Raw genomic sequence first — 18652 nt, 5'->3', positions numbered from 1 at the left:
CCTAACGACTCCACTCCCAAACTACTAGATCTAATATCCGAATTCAGCAAAGTTGCAGGATACAAAACTAATACACAGAAATCTGTTGCATTCCTATACACTAACAATGAACTAACAGAAAGAGAAATCAGGAAAACAATGCCATTCACAATTGCATCAAAAAGAATAAAATACCTAGGAATAAACCTAACCAAGGAAGTGAAAGACCTATACCCTGAAAACTATGGGACACTCTTAAAAGAAATTAAAGAGGACACTAAAAATGGAAATTCATCCCATGCTCTTGGCTAGGAAGAATTAATATTGTCAAAATTGCCATCCTGCCTAAAGCAATCTACAGATTCAATGCAATCCCTATCAAAATACTTCCAGCATTTTTCAATGAACTAGAGCAAATAGTTCTAAAATTCATATGGAACCACAAAAGACCCTGAATAGCCAAAGTAATTCTGAGAAGGAAGAATATAGCAGGGGGAATTATGCTCTCTGACTTCAAGCTCTACTATAAAGCCACAGTAATCAAGACAATTTGGTACTGGCACAAGAACAGAGCCACAGACCAGTGGAACAGATTAGAGAGTCCAAATATAAACCCAAGCATATATGGTCAATTAATATATGATAAAGGAGCCATGGATATACAATGAGGAAATAAAAGCCTCTTCAACAGCTGGTGTTGGCAAAACTGGACAGCTACATGTAAGAGAATGAAACTGAATTATTGTCTAACCCCGTACACAAAAGTAAACTCAAAATGGATCAAAGACCTGAATGTAAGTCATAAAACCATAAAACTCTTAGAAAAAAATATAGGCAAAAATCCCTTGGACATAAACATGAGCAACTTCTTCATGAACATATCTCCCCAGGCAAGGGAAACAAAAGCAAAAATGAACAAGTGGGACTATATCAAACTAAAAAGCTTCTGTATAGCATAAGATACCATCAGTAGAAGAAAAAAACATCTTACAGTATGGAAGAATATATTCATAAATGACATATCTGATAAAGGATTGACATCCAAAATATATAAAGAGCTCACACACCTCAATAAACAAAAAGCAAATAATCCAATTAAAAAATGGGCACAGGATTTGAACAGATACTTCTCCAAAGAAGAAATTCAGATGCCCAACAGATACCTGAAAAGATACTTCACATTGCTAATCATAAGGGAAATGCAAATTAAAACCACAATGAGATATCACCTCACACCAGTTAGGATGCCCAACATCCAAAAGACAAGCAACAACAAATGTTGGCGACGATGTGGAGAAAGGGGAATCCTCCTACACCGCTGGTGGGAATGTAAACTAGGTCAACCATTGTGGGAAGCAGTATGGAGGTTCCTCAAAATGCTCAAAATAGAGTTACCATTTGACCCAGGAATTCCACTTCTAGAAATTTACCTTAAGAATACAGCAGCCCAGTTTGAAAAAGACATATGCACCCCTATGTTTATCGCAGCACTATTTACAATAGCCAAGAATGGAAGCAACCTAAGTGTCCATCAGTAGATGAGTGGATAAAGATGTGGTACATATACACAATGGAATATTATTCAGCCATAAGAAGAAAAAAATCCTACCATTTGCAACAACATGGATGTAGCTAGTGGTATTATGCTCAGTGAAATAACCACGTGGAAAAAGACAAGTATCAAATGATTTCACTCATATGTGGAGTATAAGAACAAAGAAAAAAGACTGAAGGAACAAAACAGCAGCAGACTCACAGAACCCAAGAATTTACTAACAGTTACCAAAGGGAAAGGGACTGGGGAGGATGGGTGGGAAGGGAGGGACAAGGGGGAAAAGGGGCATTAAGATCAGCAGACATAATGTAGGGGGTGGGGGGCACGGAGAGGACTGTACAACACAGAGAAGACAAGTAGTGACTCTACAGCATCTTACTACGCTGATGGACAGTAACTGTAATGGGGTATGTGGTGGGGACTTGATGATGGGGGGAGTCTAGTAACCGTAATGTCACTCATGTAATTGTAGATTAATGATATAAAAAAAAGTGTCAATTCAGATGAATTTCAGGTGTCCCTCCTGCTTATGTTCTTAAAAATGAGGTGTATTTTTTTTTAAAAAAACAATTGCCTGTGTTCTGATTACTATGGTGAGTTAGAAACAAAGAAATGACCTCCAGTTTACCTACAATCAAAGCATAGGATGTTAAGGTTAAAATAATTCTTTTTCTTTTTTATCAACTGCTGTTTACATGTGACCTTGTTTAGAGGGTTGGGGCTCTCTGAACTTCCTCTTGGAGAAACATCAACCTGTTGCTGCCCAGGACAAGTGGCTTGAATGGGAAAATGATAAAGAACCACCTGGCTTCAGAAGCTTTTGTGACAGGACCCAAACTCTGACCTTGCCACCACCTCAGTTCCACAGGTGGCATCCCTGTGCAGCTCCACCCTTTGAGCCTCCTTCTCCTCCTAGGATGCTGGTGCCCTTCCTTGCCCCAAAGGCAGGTTGCCTTGGTGACTGGACTCACCCCTACCCTGGAAGAGGTTGACTGTCACACTGGGCCGAGCCCAGTAGCGGAGCTCATTGCAAATGGAATCCCAGTCTTGGGGAGCCACTATGGTGGCTGTGGGCACTTACTGGCCCAGCTGGAGACAATAAGCTGCCACTGGCTTTCTTTTCCTTCTTGTGATGGGGTCATGAAGGAGTGGATGGTGTGAGCTATCAGAATCCAGAAGGTATAACTTGGTGATACAGGGGAGTATGAAGAGGGCTTGGGTGTCAGCAGGTGGAATTAAAATGTCAGCCTTGCCCTTGTGCTGTGTGGCCTCGGGCAAGTCATGTAACATCAGATGGACTAGAAATGGGACATATCTCACAGGCTGTGTCAAGGACCAAGTGAGGTGATAGGAATACAGAGTTTGGCATACTGCCTGCATGTGGAGCTGCTTAATAAACCAGAATTGCTATTCTTATTCCAACTATGTACACTGGTTAATATTCTTGGCCTGATCTGTTTCCCTTTGGGAACCATTCCTGCACCCTGGCCTGAAGGGTGAGTTGCCATGGGTCCATCTTGGTTACTGAGTAGCTGCAAACATGCTGGGGCTAAGATACTAAAAAACAGAGCCCTTTGTTCATTAAGAGAATGCAACACTTTGTATACTGAATTTTTTGTATTGCTTGAATATTTTGAAGAAAGTTGTATTTATTTTCTGATTAGGAAAAAAACCCAATAGTTTAAAAACTCTGTAAGAATTGGCTGATATCTAATGGTGTAACACCTGTAACCTCAAATTACCATTTAGGAGAATTTAAAAATCTTGTGATAACCTGAGATAGATACATTCCCCGTGTGGTATTCTGACTGGGAACGCATAATCTAAATCTAGTCAAGGGAGAGTCATGCAAACCCAAAAGGAGAAACTCGGTATTACAAAAAAAAAAAGGGATGGTAATTCTCAAAATATCAACGTCATAAAAGACAAAGTTTGCAGAAATAATGATTAAAGGGGACTGAAGAGACTTGACAACAAAATGTAATGACTAACCCTATGTTGGATCAGGTACTGGGGGGGATGCTATAAAAGACATTATTGGGTAAATAGAGGAAATTAGAATGCAGATGGATTAGATAAAAGCACACACCCACACACAGACGTGTGTGTGTGTGTGTGTGTATATATATATATATAGAGAGAGAGAATGAGAAAGAGCTAACAATAAAGCAAACAGGGCAAAATGTTAAATTAGGTGAATCTGAGTAAAATGTTCTTTATATAAACTATTCTTACATTTCTTTAAGTAGGAAATTATTTTCAATAAAGTGCTAAAAAGAATGACTCTATTAAATATTAAAAATGTATATATAAAATTCTGAGAAACACTGAGAAATGGAAATATTTCCTGTACAGACTGGAATGTCTTCCTCCTTCCTCCCAATATAGCCAATACATCAGGAATAGCCTTATCAATGAGCAAATGATATTTTTAAGTTTCACAAAGAGAAAATGAACTAAGGACCCTTACTAAGTGCATAAACTATTAGTTTAAAATTCATATTAGGTAAAACCACCATGATTTTAAGAGATAAATCAGAAAGTCCAAGACATAGATTATTCATGCTGTAAGTGAATTCTCGGCATACACTTCGCAGTGGATGATTGATTGACAGGCTTCCTGTGAGTTACAAGCATGCTAAACATAGGACTCCTTGTTGGATGTGGTCTTTCTGCAAGCTGGTAGCCCATACATGTATGGTAGCCCATAGACATCTTTTGCACCAACCTTGAACCCTTTGGATCCAGACCCTCACCTTCAAACCTTGTCCAATATCTGGGGATGGGTGAGATGTTCATTTCATACTTGTTTGGTAATAAAAACAGCTACAAATCTAGTGGTTTTTCTTTTAGACTCCACTAAAACATTCTTGCATCCAAGCAATAACATCAAAGGGTAAATCCATGGATATCAGTCTCTCAACACAGTTGCTTAACAATTGTGAAGGAAATGTGGAGTTAGTGAATAGAGATGGTAGGGAAAGTTCAGTGTGGTGACCCTGAATCCAACTTTGAGAGTTTGCCCTCTGAAGTTCATCTGGCTAAGCTGTGGGACACAACATCAAGGTTGATTCAGGAAATCTGGCTGGCCAGGTGGACCTTCATTCCCTCTGGATACCTCTCCTGGATTCTCCTCCTTGGGATGCATACTTGGGCAAGAAGCCCCATTCCCCAGGACAGTAGGGCTGTTCTGTGGTGGAGAATCCTGATAAAGACATCTCTCCCTCTCACACCAGAGGTTTCCAGCTCTGGGCAAGTTCCCCCTGGATTTGGTGAGACCTAATAATGACAAAGGAATGTTGTGATTATAAGTCTTATACCAAGCTTTATTCTTGTGCTGGCAGGTACAGTGCTAGAATCACATCTGCATCCAATGAGTCCAGGATCTACAGTTTGTATCTGCCAGTCAGCAACCGCATGCATCTCCTTCTCTGCACAGAGAACTGGGCAGACATCTTCACATAGCAAAACAGTCAATATTGGCTTATTACCAACATGTGTGCAAGCATGTGCCTATGCAATAGGCCCATTACATCATTGCACGTGCACAGCAGGCAAGTAGATTAGGGTCAGGTTAGCACCCCAGCCACTGGAACTTCCATTTTCCCTATCCTCCCTTAATCCCTAACCTACTGAATCACTTGCCGTTTTGTGTTACTCTAAGGCTGCGAATGGTGATTGGATCAGATCAGTCAAGGGCTTCCCTGTAACCAGTCCCACCAGAGGGGCCAGGAGTGGACTGGTCTGTCATGATCTTTCTCAGGAGCTGGATGATGGGAGGCAGGTTCCTGTGTGTGGGAAAGGGACAGCACAAAGGAGGCAGAGCAGGGCGAGGGGCAGGCTTCCAGCAAACGTGTTGGCCTAGGCTTGGTCTCGAGTGGACAATATTGGAAAAAGAATTCTTCTCCCATCTCCTTTTCCCCTGTTCTTCTTTCTTGACCAAGAGAGGGAGAAGGCTGAGCATTTTCCAGAGGTAATGCAAATAACTGCTCCTAAACCTGTGGATGGGTCATTTGCCAGTTAATCGTCCTCTATCTGGGCCTCCGGTCACAGAATCCAGCACTGCAAGCACCCAGCAAGGTCTGTGAACCTAAAACCCTCAAAGGAGCCCAAATCATTTCCTCTCTCCTGCCTCCTTTGCCTGACTTTTCTCTGCTCCCTTCCCAAACCGCTTTCAAAATCTGCTTAGACTTCTTTTGGAGGCATCTGGTTGGCACACAGAATTTTAACTCTTGCTTTTTCAGCAACATGTAAATCTGTGCACTCTGATTTCTTTGTATTTAACATTCCCATTTTGGGTGAAAAGCTGGAAATTAAAAGCATCACATCTGTGTGTGGGAGCTTTAAAAATCCATAACAGAATGGGATAACAGCTTGATTGTAAAATATATGCTTCCTTAATTTGAATGACATTAATGTCTTATTTCTTTATTAAAATTTACAGTTGACCATGGAGGAGTACTGTAGTAGGAACATGGGTTTTGGAGCCAAATGGATTTAGGCTTGAATCTCAGCTTTGCCAGTTTGTTGGTGGTAACTGTGGGTAAATCACAATCTTTTTGAATTTCCTATCAGTAAAAGGGAGGAAAATAATAGTGGAGCCAATGTGAGGATTAAATGATCTAGTCTACATACAGTCTGTGGCACAGAGCCTGGGTCTGCTGAGTGCTCAGGAAATATTTGTTCTTACCAAAGATGTAATCCATGCGAACTACCTGCACCAAATAGATACCCTTTCCACCCCACCTCCCAAATGCCAAATTTCCTTCTAGCCTAAATGAGAATGGATTTTACTAAAAATCCAGACACGTGGCTGTGTACATTCTGAGGAGGGACTTGAGATTTGATATCTTTTTATGTAGCCCTGAAGATATATCCATTTCCTAATCTCTGAAGCTGCGAATATTACTGTATATGGCAAAAGAGTGGATCTCATCTTACATGTCAAAAGATGTGATTAAGTTCCGAATGTGAGAGCAGAAGTTTATACTGGCTCATCTGGGTGGGCCCTAAATGTGATCACATGTATCCAAGCCTGCCTCATGCTCCCCTTCACCACTAACTTACACTTTCTGGATTCTGGTAGTTCACCCCATCCGCTCCTTCGTGACCCCTTTCAAAAGAAGGAAAAGAGAGCCAATGGCAGCTAGACTGACTCAAGCTGGGCCAGCAGGAGCCCACAGCCCCCGCAGTGGCTCCCCCAGGCTGGGCTTCTGCTTGCAGTGAGCTCTGGCCAGGGGGCTCAGCCCGGTGTGGCAGCCAACCCACTCCAGGGCAGGGGTGCTGCACTGCGCAGCAAGGGGCTGGTGTTTCTCCAAGAGACAGTTCAGAGAGCCCAACCCACTAAGCAAGGTCAGGTGTAAACGGCAGTGGATAAAAGGAAACAGAATTATTTCAATCCTGATATCCTATGTTTTGATTGTGGGGAACTCTGAGATTTTTTCTTTGCTTTCTAACTCACCAGGGTAATCAGAACACAGTCTGCCCTTTTTAGAAAACACCTTATCTTTAAGACCCATGAGCAGGATGCCTGGAATTCATCTGAGTTGACACTTTCACCCTTCTGACTATTTAGCGCTGTTCAAAACTGGTGTCCTTGTAGGAAAGGCAGAGGGAGTTCTGAAACATGCACGGAAGAAAGACACAGAGGTGGCGCACAGGCAGAGATTGGAGTGATGAGGCTGCCCGCAGCCAGAAGCTGGAAGGGGCAACGAAGGATTCCTCGCAGAGCCTCCAGAAGGCGGCTGACACCTTCGTTTCATACTTGTGGCCTCCAGACGGTGAGCGAACATCTCTGCTGTTTTAAGCCACCCTGCCTGTGGTAACTTGTGCCCGCAGCCCTGGGACAGACGGGGGGGGGGTGATCTGCCCGGGGGGCTGAGTCCTCTAATTCTCGCAACAGCTCTAACAGAGAAAAGCCCGTGAGCATGCGCCACAGCCCCACAGGTGCTCACCAGACGGGTCTTCACAGGACCTGGGCAGGGCAGGGGCCAGTGAGGCCCTGGGTCCACCTTTTGCACTCCCATGTTCTCTAGGGCCTAGGGTTCCTCCTTCAGGGATAGCAGAGCTTTTCTTTCCACAATTAGAGACAATGCTTAAAATGCAAATATTTTCAGTTGCCTAATTTCTCCACCTCCGTAGGCACCTCTGTGTTCTGTAGTAAATAACTTTACTACAGGTCCTTTCCTGCGTGTGGGCTCTGAGACGGAAGACAGCCGGAAGAGCACATGGGACTAGAGGCGGTGTTGCCATGGTGAAGCGAAGCACAAAGCAGGAGTGGAGAGCCTGGAGACCCGGGCTCCCTGTGTCACAATTTCACAGAGACGCTGGCCCTCCGCCAGGCAGATAACCTGGTCTTTAAGCCTCCCAGCAACCCTGCACATTTTACAAAGGCAATCAATCAGTTTGTCCAAATTCATGGAAGAGGGCTAAGACAGGACATGAGCAAATTTCCTCTGTCCTCAAGCCCCTGGCATAGGGATGTCTTGTTTCCTTTAATAAAGAGAAGTAAAGAAAAATGCAGTTAAGGGATCCACACTTACCAGATTCACGTGTGTGAGCCCAGAAGGTATTCACACATCGTGCTGTTCAAGTGCGCAGTGCTAACCATTCTCTGGGCGCTCCTGAGCTGAGTGGCCACAGCCTCCTTCCCCCACGCCTGAGCGGCTCTTAGGGCTGGAGGTCACCATGCAAAGAGGCTTCCTACTGTTCCGGTGCCTGGACAGAGAACACCTGGGGCTCGGTCCCCTCTATTACTAATTAGCTGGACGTTACTGCGATAAAGAGGGCCCTTCTTTTAACTTCTCTGTGCTTGACTTTTCCCATCTGAGATGGGGATGGATTGGGTGAGTGGTTCTCAGTCTTTGCTGCACATTAGAACTTTCTGGGTAGCTTTTGTAGGCCATACCCTACGCCAATTAAATTAGTTTCTAGGGTGTGATCCAAGCATCAGCATTTCAAAAACAGTCCAGGTGATTCTTATGTGTGGCCAAGAGTGAGAACCAGTGGATTAAATGACCTCTAAGATCCTTCTTGATGTAATGGTGTTTGTCAACATCTGCATGTAAAGCCAGTAGCCAGATATCCAGAATTCACGGAAAACACTCTGCTAAAGCCTCACACTCAACTTTTTGAGAGAAAGTCACTTCACTGTGGTTTTCCCAATAACATGGTATTTAAAATCTATATAGTTGTCTAAACCTATTATGGCCTTTCATGCTTTTACAGAGGACTAACATGATAATAGAACTATTCAGGTATCATTTAGCAAATTAATTATTCTAGGCAGTTGTTCTAAATGGTACCCTGGAGTTCTGACAAAAATAATTAATGTTATTTAGTCAACCAGCATTAACTAAGCTCTTGTTTGTTCTGAGGACTGCTAAATGCAAACTGGAGATAGAGGGGTGAATAGTCTCACATTTGAGAACTCAGTGTCCAGGGTGGTAATCATTATAACAGCAATAATAATGACAAAGGCAGCTACATTAGAAAGTACTTACTGCATATCAGGCAATGTGCCATGTGCTTTTTATATGTCACTTTAGATTCTCACAAAATATTGTTTCTAGGCAAGCATCATTGCCCCCATTTTATTGCTGAGGAAACTAAGACCCAGAGAAGTTATACAACTTGCTAAGATCACACAGCTGAGAAGCAGTCCATCTGTCATTCCAACCTATGTAACCCATGCTATTTCCACTGTACCACAGAACCTCTAGAGAGAAAGGATTGAGAAATAGAGATAGAGATGGCAGGGAGAGGGTTAACTTACATGAGGGAGAATCAGCCCTAGGATGGGGGAGTTGCTGTGAATTTTTCACATGAAAGGTGCTAGGAGAAGATAAATATTATAAATTAATATTTTAGCTATGTTTTGGGCTCAGTCTTATTGGGAGACACAGCACTGGAACAGATGAATTTATTATGAAGGGCTAGTTCTCCACAATCAGTTCCAGCTCCCTAAAATTAGTTAAAAAAAATAAATCCATAACAGTTGGACTGCATAACCCAACAATGTCATTTTTCAGCCAATATGAGGTCTTTGGGTCTGATCATATTTTCACTTTTGATGATTGCCATCAGTGATACAAAAGTAAAGGGGAGAAGACAGTGGTGGGCATAGCTGTAACAATCCGTTTCTCTATGGTGGTCATATCCAAAGGCCATGTGAGCCAGCACATTATGAGGGCCTACACACACACACACACACACACACACACACACACACACACACACACACTATTTAAAATGAGTTAAGACCTAGAGATCAATATATATAATATATACATACATATATATTATATATATTACATATATTCCAAAATTTAAATGGAAAGCTAATATTTGAGAAAGTACTAAGCTAAAATAATTCACCCATGAAAACCAGTTGTAGCTTAAAGGGTAGTAAACACTATGGCCTAGAGCATGAAAAGGGAAAAAGAAACTAGCAACAAATTTTCTTAATGAGGCTTTCATGAACCACCATTTTCATGTTGTAGCCAAAACAGTGAATGACCAAAGAACCTTAGGATCCTGAAGCATACATATTCAGAGGCCATAGAAAGGTTTAGATATCAGCTTTATTTTTTTAATTCTCAAAAAATGTTTATTACATTTATATAATGGAAATTTCCTGTACATAGAAAAGATGCATAATTACACATAGGTATTACACATATGCATAGATACACACTTCCCATGCACAGTGCAACACATAGATTTCTGTGGCTGACTACATATTTTTTATGAGGATGGGCTGGTTTACAGCAATATTTTCATATGGGAAATTACCTCCACTCCGAAAATTAAGATTAAGAAGATATATCCTGTCATTGCAAAGAATAATATAGTAGTAAGTCATTACACAACCTCAAATGAGAAAATATATCAACTACAATGTAAATTTGGGCACCATCTATTCCTGAAGGGAATCAAGAGACATGTATGAAACTGGAGCAAGGAGGTATTGGGTTAATAGACTGAAAAGAGACACATGATTTGTTCATTTTATATTACTTGTTCTAATATTACTTCTAAAGATTTGGACAAAACCAATGAGAATAAAGATGGTACTATACGAAACAGCTGGTGTGCTGAAAACCAATTTTTAAATTTGTAGTAGGAGCATTTTTACAAGACAGACCATAGCTTCTATTTCCCTTCCAAATGCTTATCAGATAAGAAGTGAACATTTAGAGAACAGGTTTGTTTTCTACGTGAAATCCTCTTTCCGTATGCTCCCCATCCCCTCTCACCACACACACATTACCCTTTCCCCTTAGAACCACTGGACTAAAGATGAAAAAACCAAAGGATGTATTAAAGGAGTGTTTTTACCTTTTTGCTGATCAAACACAGATCGAGTGCTGAAATCCATTGTTGCTTGCCTCATCATTTACTATCAGAATGGCAAAAAGCATCCAGGTCTCTAGAAAGGAGAAAACACCATCTCACACATTACAGTCAACACATCAGTCAGACACAGCATTACTCGCCAAGACCCCTGAGAATTAAATGTACGTTTAAGCTGCAGGTTGTTGTCAAGGCAAATGATAGAAATAGGTAAATGTTATTCCTGTAATACCTGCCAGGAAAAGAGTTACTTCTTATGGCCTCATTCATCCAGCTATACCTGCCTTTAAGTGTTATACACCTTCCACCTCCCTCCACCCAAGAAATAAACAAAAAAGCTCAAAGCCTAAAAAGCAGTATTAGAGGGGCACCTGCCTTGGATCTGGCCCAGGGAAACACTGAAGGTCACGGAGCATCAGCAGCTGGAATGCTGCTTTAAACCAACAGAAATCTCAATGGGTGAATGAGGATTCACAGGGCCAGACGGAGCATGTGCAAAGCTGCCAATGCAGTTTGGATTCGGCTTTGCTCTTGGTGGAGTGAGAACTGCATTCGAGTCATGTGAGCAGAGTGGCATCTCAATGGAATAGGACGTAAATATTGTAGCAGGAGGCTGCTAGCCATGTGCTGTATCGAGTAATTACTGGCTTTCACAGCTCATCTGCAGACTCCCTTCAGCTTTGTTCTCCACAGGACAGGGAGAATCGGGGGGATGGGAGTGCATTTGAAAGGTTATATTTCCAGGCTCAGAAATCCATGACAATAAAATCAAAACAGTCTGCAATCACAAGGGTGTTAGTGCAGCAGTACAGGCAGTGGTAAAATCCTGAAAATCGCCAGAATGTACATCATTTGATGAGCAATTGAATAAATGGTAGTAAATTAACCTTCTAGAGTAAAAAATCTGAGGTAAATCTATATATATATTTATAGGGTGGGATGTCTCTAATCTCCGTTAAATGAGAAAAAAAGTTATACATTTCATTTGTTCATGTTTTTGTGAAACCAGCATCTACCCACTGAATTGTAAATATGTTAATATATGTTCACTGAAACACTGAGGAAGATGTAGATGCCAGACATAATACTGGTTACCACACCTGGGATTGCAATTAAAGCAGGAGATTTCTAACTCATTATTTATCTACCTCTGCACTGTTAGGCTTTTATAACAGATGTCCATTATTTTACATTTGCCATTAAATATCTGAAATAATAAACTCAAAACCAACAAAGCTGTACATTCAAGGCACAAACAGATTTTTGGATAGGTCAAACAGCTGTATATAGCAAATGCTCTCAAATGAAACCCGACCCAAGGGCGCTGAGAGGGGACTGAGGGAACTCTGACCTGCACGAGCAGATATGCAGCTAGGAGAAACAGCTCAAGCTCACCCACCTGACTGAGGTAAAAGGAGTTGTGGCCACTTGGTCCTAAATAAGAGAAAAAGGATTTAAATTAATGCATCAATTGTACAGAAGGATTACTCTGCCCCAACCATTTCTGTTGGTTGATGCAGCAGTGGGCAAGACAGAAAAAGTCTCCATACTCAGTGAATTCACTCTCTTCTTGGCCATGCTGGAGTAATAGAGACTGGATTTACCTCCTGCTTAAACAAATAGAAAACTGGGCAAAATATCTGAAACAATGGTTTCCACACAGCAGGCAGTGGAGGACCGTGATCCCTGAGAGGAGAGAGTGAATGAGCTGAGCCTGAGTTCCCTGCTGGCCACCTGGGGAGACTTTCCAGGCTGAAGCACAGGGAGGGTGCAGTGGGCTCAATGGTGGTCCCCCAAGAAGATGTATCCACATCTTAATCCTCAGAACCTCTGAGTATGGCTTTATTTGGAAAAGGGGTCTTTGCATATGTAATTAAGTTGAGGATCTTAGTTGAAATCATCCTAGATTATCTGAGTGGACCCCAAATCCAATGACTAGTGTCCTTATAATAGACACGCCTAGAGAGGTGGAGGTCATGTGACCAGAGGTTGGCATGATACAGCCACAAACTAAGGTACACTTGGGGTCCCTGGAAGCTGCAAGAAGCAAGGAACACACTGTCCCCTAGAGCCTCTGGGGGGAGTACGGGGTTGTCAACACCTTGCTTCTGAACTTCTGGTCTCCAAAACTTTGAGAGAATAAATGTCTTTGTTTTTGGCTACCAAGTTTGTGCTAATTTATTACAGTTTCAAGAAACTTGCAGAGAGGAGGGACTCTCAAAATAAATGCAAAGTCTTTATAATTGCTACATTTTTCTGCCTGTTTATATCATCACCAAAACCAAATTAAAATGTAGACAATTTCATGTTTGTAAAAGGGCTGTTTGGGGCACATTTTAAAGAAAGGCAGTAGACTAGAAAGGGCATGAACTTGAGTTTGTTTCTTGTTAGCTGTATGATTTAGGCGAGTTACATAACCTTTACGAGCCTCGGTGCCTAATTTGTGGCATGGGAACCCCACCCCCCAACTTCTTGTGAGAGTAATTATCACTCATCCACTTCCTGTACTGCAAACATAGAGATAATTCTTTCCATACAACCAAAGCCAAGTGTAAGATCACATTTGGCTGTTTCTTCAAGTGCATTTTGAATAAGGCCCTCATTCAGATATACTCCCACATTTTCACGCATATCAGGACTGGTGGTTCATGAACTCTTCTGTACTGTAGGCGAGGAAGAGAGGAGAAGGTCTGTATGACTGTAAAACCTGCTCTTGGCTTTCTCTCCATCCCATTTCTCCATTCTCACGTCAGGCCATGCTGGTCTCCTCTGCATTCTTTGAATGTGCCTTGCCCATTTCCCGCCTCCTAAAACCTTGCCATGCTATCCCTCCACTTAGAATGTTCTTTTCCCAGTGCAAATGCCACCATTTCAGAGAGGCTTCCCCTGACCACATAATCTAAAACAGCCTTGTGCTTCTCTCTCCATTCATCACTTCCTTCTCCAGAATGCCACCATGTAGAGTTACAATGAGAAATACTCCTGTGAGGGAGGCAGGACCTTTCGCCAGTGTTGTGACATCAGTCGAGCTCAGTGCTTGTCAGACTACCTGTAGCAAAGAACCAGGTTTTTAAATTTCCAAAATGTCACAGACCGATTCATTAATAAAATATAATAAAAATTAATAATAGAAAATAAGAAGAAATAAGATTTACAGAAGCTAGCCCCAGTGTTTTTATTAGGTTCAGCAGGCATAAAGTCATGTCAACAAATATAATCAAAACAATATAGACTAAAAAGGGAATTCTAAAATATGTACACATTGTTCATTTAAAGTACATTTAGGCATGCTATACTGCCCAACATGGTAGCCACTAGCCACATATGGCTATTTAAATTTAATTAAAATGAATAAAATTATTTCCTTAATCACAGTTGCCACTGTGATTGTATTTTGTCATAATTAAAAACTTTTGCTCTTTGAGAGATGATGATAAGAAAGTAAAAAGACAAACCACAGACAGGAAGAAGATAATTGCAAAATGTATCTGATAAACTACTTGCATCCAGAATATATAAAGAATCACAAAACTTACTAATAAAAAATAAACAACCCCCTTTTAAAAAGGGCAAAGGTTTGAACAGACATGACCCTAAAGAAGAGATAGAGATGGCAAATAAGTACAGGAAAAGATGCTCAGCATTGCTAATCATTCGGAAAGTGTAAATTAAAATTACAATGAAATACCACTACATTCCTATTGGGATGGCCTAAGAAAAGCTAAGAACACACTATGTGCTGATGAGGATACTAGAACTATGACACACTGCTGATGGGATTTAAAATGGCACAGCTATTTTGGAAAACAGTTCGGCATTTTCTTATAGAGTTAACATAAACATGGTCCAGCAGCCCAACTGTCTGTCATTTACTTAAAAGAAATGAAAACATCTCTTTTCACAAATACCTGTATGGGTATGTTTACAGCAGCTTTATTATGATCAAAAAGTGGGAAACAACCCAAATATTCATCAACTGGTGAATGACTGAATGAGCACACTGTGGTACACGTATATGAGGGAATCCTACTCAGCAATAAAAAGGGTCAAAGTCTTGATGCATGCAACAATTGGGTGAATCTCAAGCACATTATGCTGAGGGAAAGAAGCCAGACATAAAAGGCTACATACTGCATGATTCCATTTATAAAGCATTCTGGCAAACAACAGAGATAGAAATCACAGGAGTTCTTTTCAGGGGAGGGAATGGACTACCAAGGGGCTGGAGAGAACTCTTGGAGTAATAGAAATACTGTCCATTGTGACTGTGGTGACAGTTACACACTCTGTATTCATTTGTTAAACTCATGGAGCTAAACACCTCAAAAGAGTGACTATTACTGTACATAACTCATATCTTAATAAACCTGAAAGAACAAACAATACAAATTTACTTCTAAATTTAACTAATAATGGTATCCTAAATTTTAAAACACATGTTAAAAATTAAGATGAGTGAAAACACTAAGTTTTAAGAATAAATAAATGCTTACTTTTCTTAGATTTTTATATACTACCAGATTATAGTTGGCAAACTGGCCTTAAAATATCACAAGTTTACACTATGTCACTGTGCATGACTCCCCACACGAGTTTGACAGCACCCAAACTGGCCTATGCCACCCTCAGTGAGACAAGTCCATCACCACAGGCTCGGAGGATGTGGTAATGTTGAATTGTTCTAACTGTTTAGAAGTGGTTACATTTGGAAGTTCTATCAATTTATGTGCTTACCTTGTCTCTGACTGGTGATGGGCTTGTCTAAATATCTCTTCCCTTGCCTCTTCCCATGGTAGACTTCTTACTATATAGGTCTCAGCTCAGAGAGGCCTTACTCATTCCTTATTACAACTAAAGCAGTCACTGACTCTGTGCATAGTTCCAAATACAGTTCATAAAATGTCCTCATTTTTCCTTCTTCTAACTGTTACTATCTGTCATTAACTTGAACTTCATTATACCTTTGTTATCTGTCTAGATTCTGAAAATTTAGTATGAAAAATAATATAAAATATCCCCTTAATAATTTTTATATTAATTATATATTGTGATAATAATAGCAGATGCTGTCAGTCCCCAGACTTTTCAATGTGCTTCAGCTGACTTTCAAATGCCCGTATCTTTCTTCTCATCTGAGGGCATTTTTCCAGAACTCAGAAGGCCACTTTGCCAGCTCTGGGAGTAGGCAAGAAGTGCCAGGGAATGAATCAACTCCTCGAACCCGCAGCAGTCCTCACGCAGTGACTCTCAGGAGCTGGTCTATGGACACCAGCTCCTTGCCTTTCGATGTAATGATCCTGGGGTGCTGCTTCATGCCGTTTCCCCAACTTTCTCTTTCAGGATTAAGCTCCATTGCTCCTTGCAATAACTGGTTTAATAATATACTTTGTATGGGCTGCTGTTCTCTTCCTATATAACTTCCCTCCTTTTCTACTGGTATTTCGTATACTTCTCAATAAACTACCCACAGTGAAACCATTGTCCCAGGGTCTGCTTCTGAGGAAACCCAAATTAAGACACTTCTCCACTACAGGGTTAACTTCATAAGGGCAGGAACCTTGTCTGTTTTGTCCACTCTGTGGCCAAAGGAGTTGCTCAAAAAATATTTCATGAATAAAGGACTTCATTGAGTATTTTCTGAGTGAAGGACAACATTGAGGGACTTTCCTTGCCAAAGCTGACCAAAAAAAGGATTTGTTCACTGACAATGTTACATTAAAATACAATTTAACATCACTCACTGGAGTAATTCCATATTAAGAACTTCCTGGTAAAAATTTCTGATGACCTTGAAGTTTTCCCGTGCAAATAAGAAATCAAATATTTGAGAATGTCAGATGTATTGCCATGTTTTAATGACATTCTGATTGTGGTGTAAACCATGGGCAAACTCACAGAAAGATTTTAGGTTGTCCTACATTTTATTCAGGTGAAAGCAGAGCTTTCCTCTCTATGTGCTCAGGTTAAGGAAGGAGAGCTATGAGGGTGGCAGGGTAGGCAAGGGTCTGGGTCTGGGACACCAGACAACCCTGAGTTTAAATCCCAGCTCAAGCACATTTCTAGCTTTGTGATATTGAGCAAATCACTTAGCCAGTTATAAATGAAGATTTAAAAATGTTTCCCTCATAGGGTTGTTGTAAGAATTAAAACCCAATAATGTATGTAAAGTGCTATTGTGGAAAATTGAGATTATGCATTAGTTTTAAATAAATCTACTGAGGTCACTTAGCTATTTTATTGAAAAATGCCTTTAGGTTTGTTTCTAATTTTAGAAGGATATGTGTAGTCTTTTTTTCCTGGTTGAGTTAATTAAAAGTAACCCAAAGGAATCAGTTAGTAGTTAATTATTCGTAAGACTCATGAGAAAAATCAATCTTTTAAAACAAACGTGAGTACATCTTTGAGTGAACAAATACAGTTCTCTACAACAAACTTGATAAATCCTGTAGATTCTTATAACAAATAAAAGGATGTAATGTCAAAAGTCTTTGGATATATTAAAACAAAACTGTCAATATCTCTTTTCCCCCTTTACTAAGCAGACTCAACTTTATAATGCCAACATGACACGTAAGTATGGATTAAACTTAAATTTTATGGTAACTGGCACATAGTATTTTTCCAACCTTATTTGAAAATTCACTTAAAGGCTAATAACTAACCAGCACTTTACACTTTCAAAGTACTTCGGTCAACACCTTCTTTATTTAAAACTTTTCATTGAGATACATGATGAATAATTTCAATTATAATTTTAATCAATACTAACTTAAATAATTCGGATTTTTTCATAATTATTTCCACAGCACTTGCTGTAGACTGAATGTTGTGTTCCCCCAAAACTCTTATGTTGAAACCTAATCCCCAATGTAATGGTATTTGGAGGAAGGGCCTTTGGGAGGTGACTAGGTCATGAGGACAGAGCCCTCATAAACAGGATTAGTGCCCTTATAAGGACTTTTTTTTCAGCTCTAACTGGGTCCTTGTAAGTAGTTATTTCAAAGATTTTAGAATTGCACTTTCCTGTGTGGTAGCTACAGGCTCATATATGTCTATTGAGCATTTCAAATGTGGCTAATCCAAATTGAAAGGTGTTAGGAGTGTAAAATACTTACTAGATTTTGAAGATTTAGTATGAAAAATAATATAAAATATCCCCTTAATAATTTTTATATTAATTCTATATTTTGATAATGACATTTAGACATATTGGGCAAAAGACAATATATCACTAAACTAATTTCACCTTTCTTTTCACTTATTTTGAATATGTCCACTAGAAAAGTTAACATTACCTATGCAGCTTATATTTAATTTCTATAGGACAGCACTATTTAGGATCTTGGAGGAAGGCCATTTAGCTGACTGGCTCAGCCACATTCCTTTTTGTAGAAGGACTGAGAGGCACGATTTGGAAGAGGGGAGAGGAGGAGGGAAGGCAATATGATTATACTGCAGGACATGGGTCACTGAAGAGCCCAGAGAAGCCAGTATCATTTTCACTGCACCTGTCATTGTTATATAATACAAGACTCAATCACCCCCCCGTCAAGTATCACCTTCCTTTTGCATCGATCTAAAGGATTCTTTAGCTTATGTACCTGAGGAACTGGAGTTGCTTCGTGGTGATATGTGTTTCTTCTTATCACTTCCAGATGACCCTCGCACCCCATGTCCTGTCCATTCCATGCCTTTCCTCACCTTTGATACTGCTTCCCCCAATCCTTGATTGGATGCTTGTATGATACCAACACTGTTGCGGAT

At 40.5% G+C, this 18652-nt stretch overlaps 1 protein-coding gene and 1 long non-coding RNA gene across 2 annotated transcripts in view; both read right to left on the bottom strand.

Annotated features, from left to right (window-relative positions):
- ANKRD55 (ankyrin repeat domain 55) overlaps window positions 1-18652 on the bottom strand; it is a 410557-nt gene that overhangs the window by 84446 nt on the left and 307459 nt on the right. The window contains 2 exon segments of the mRNA XM_017651031.3: window positions 10874-10964; window positions 12288-12322. Coding sequence (XP_017506520.3) covers window positions 10874-10931 — 58 coding nt within the window. The 5' untranslated portion in view covers window positions 10932-10964; window positions 12288-12322.
- LOC140849219 (uncharacterized) lies at window positions 5993-7709 on the bottom strand. The gene is made up of 3 exons (XR_012130970.1): window positions 7489-7709; window positions 6602-6647; window positions 5993-6102 (listed from the first exon to the last, which is right to left on the bottom strand). It is a non-coding gene; the product is annotated as an uncharacterized lncRNA (long non-coding RNA).

The sequence above is a fragment of the Manis javanica genome, chromosome 1 (assembly GCF_040802235.1).
Source record: "Manis javanica isolate MJ-LG chromosome 1, MJ_LKY, whole genome shotgun sequence".
Taxonomy (NCBI): Eukaryota; Metazoa; Chordata; class Mammalia; order Pholidota; family Manidae; genus Manis; species Manis javanica.
Note: the sequence above shows the minus strand (reverse complement) of the source record. Positions and strands in the feature narration are given on the sequence as shown.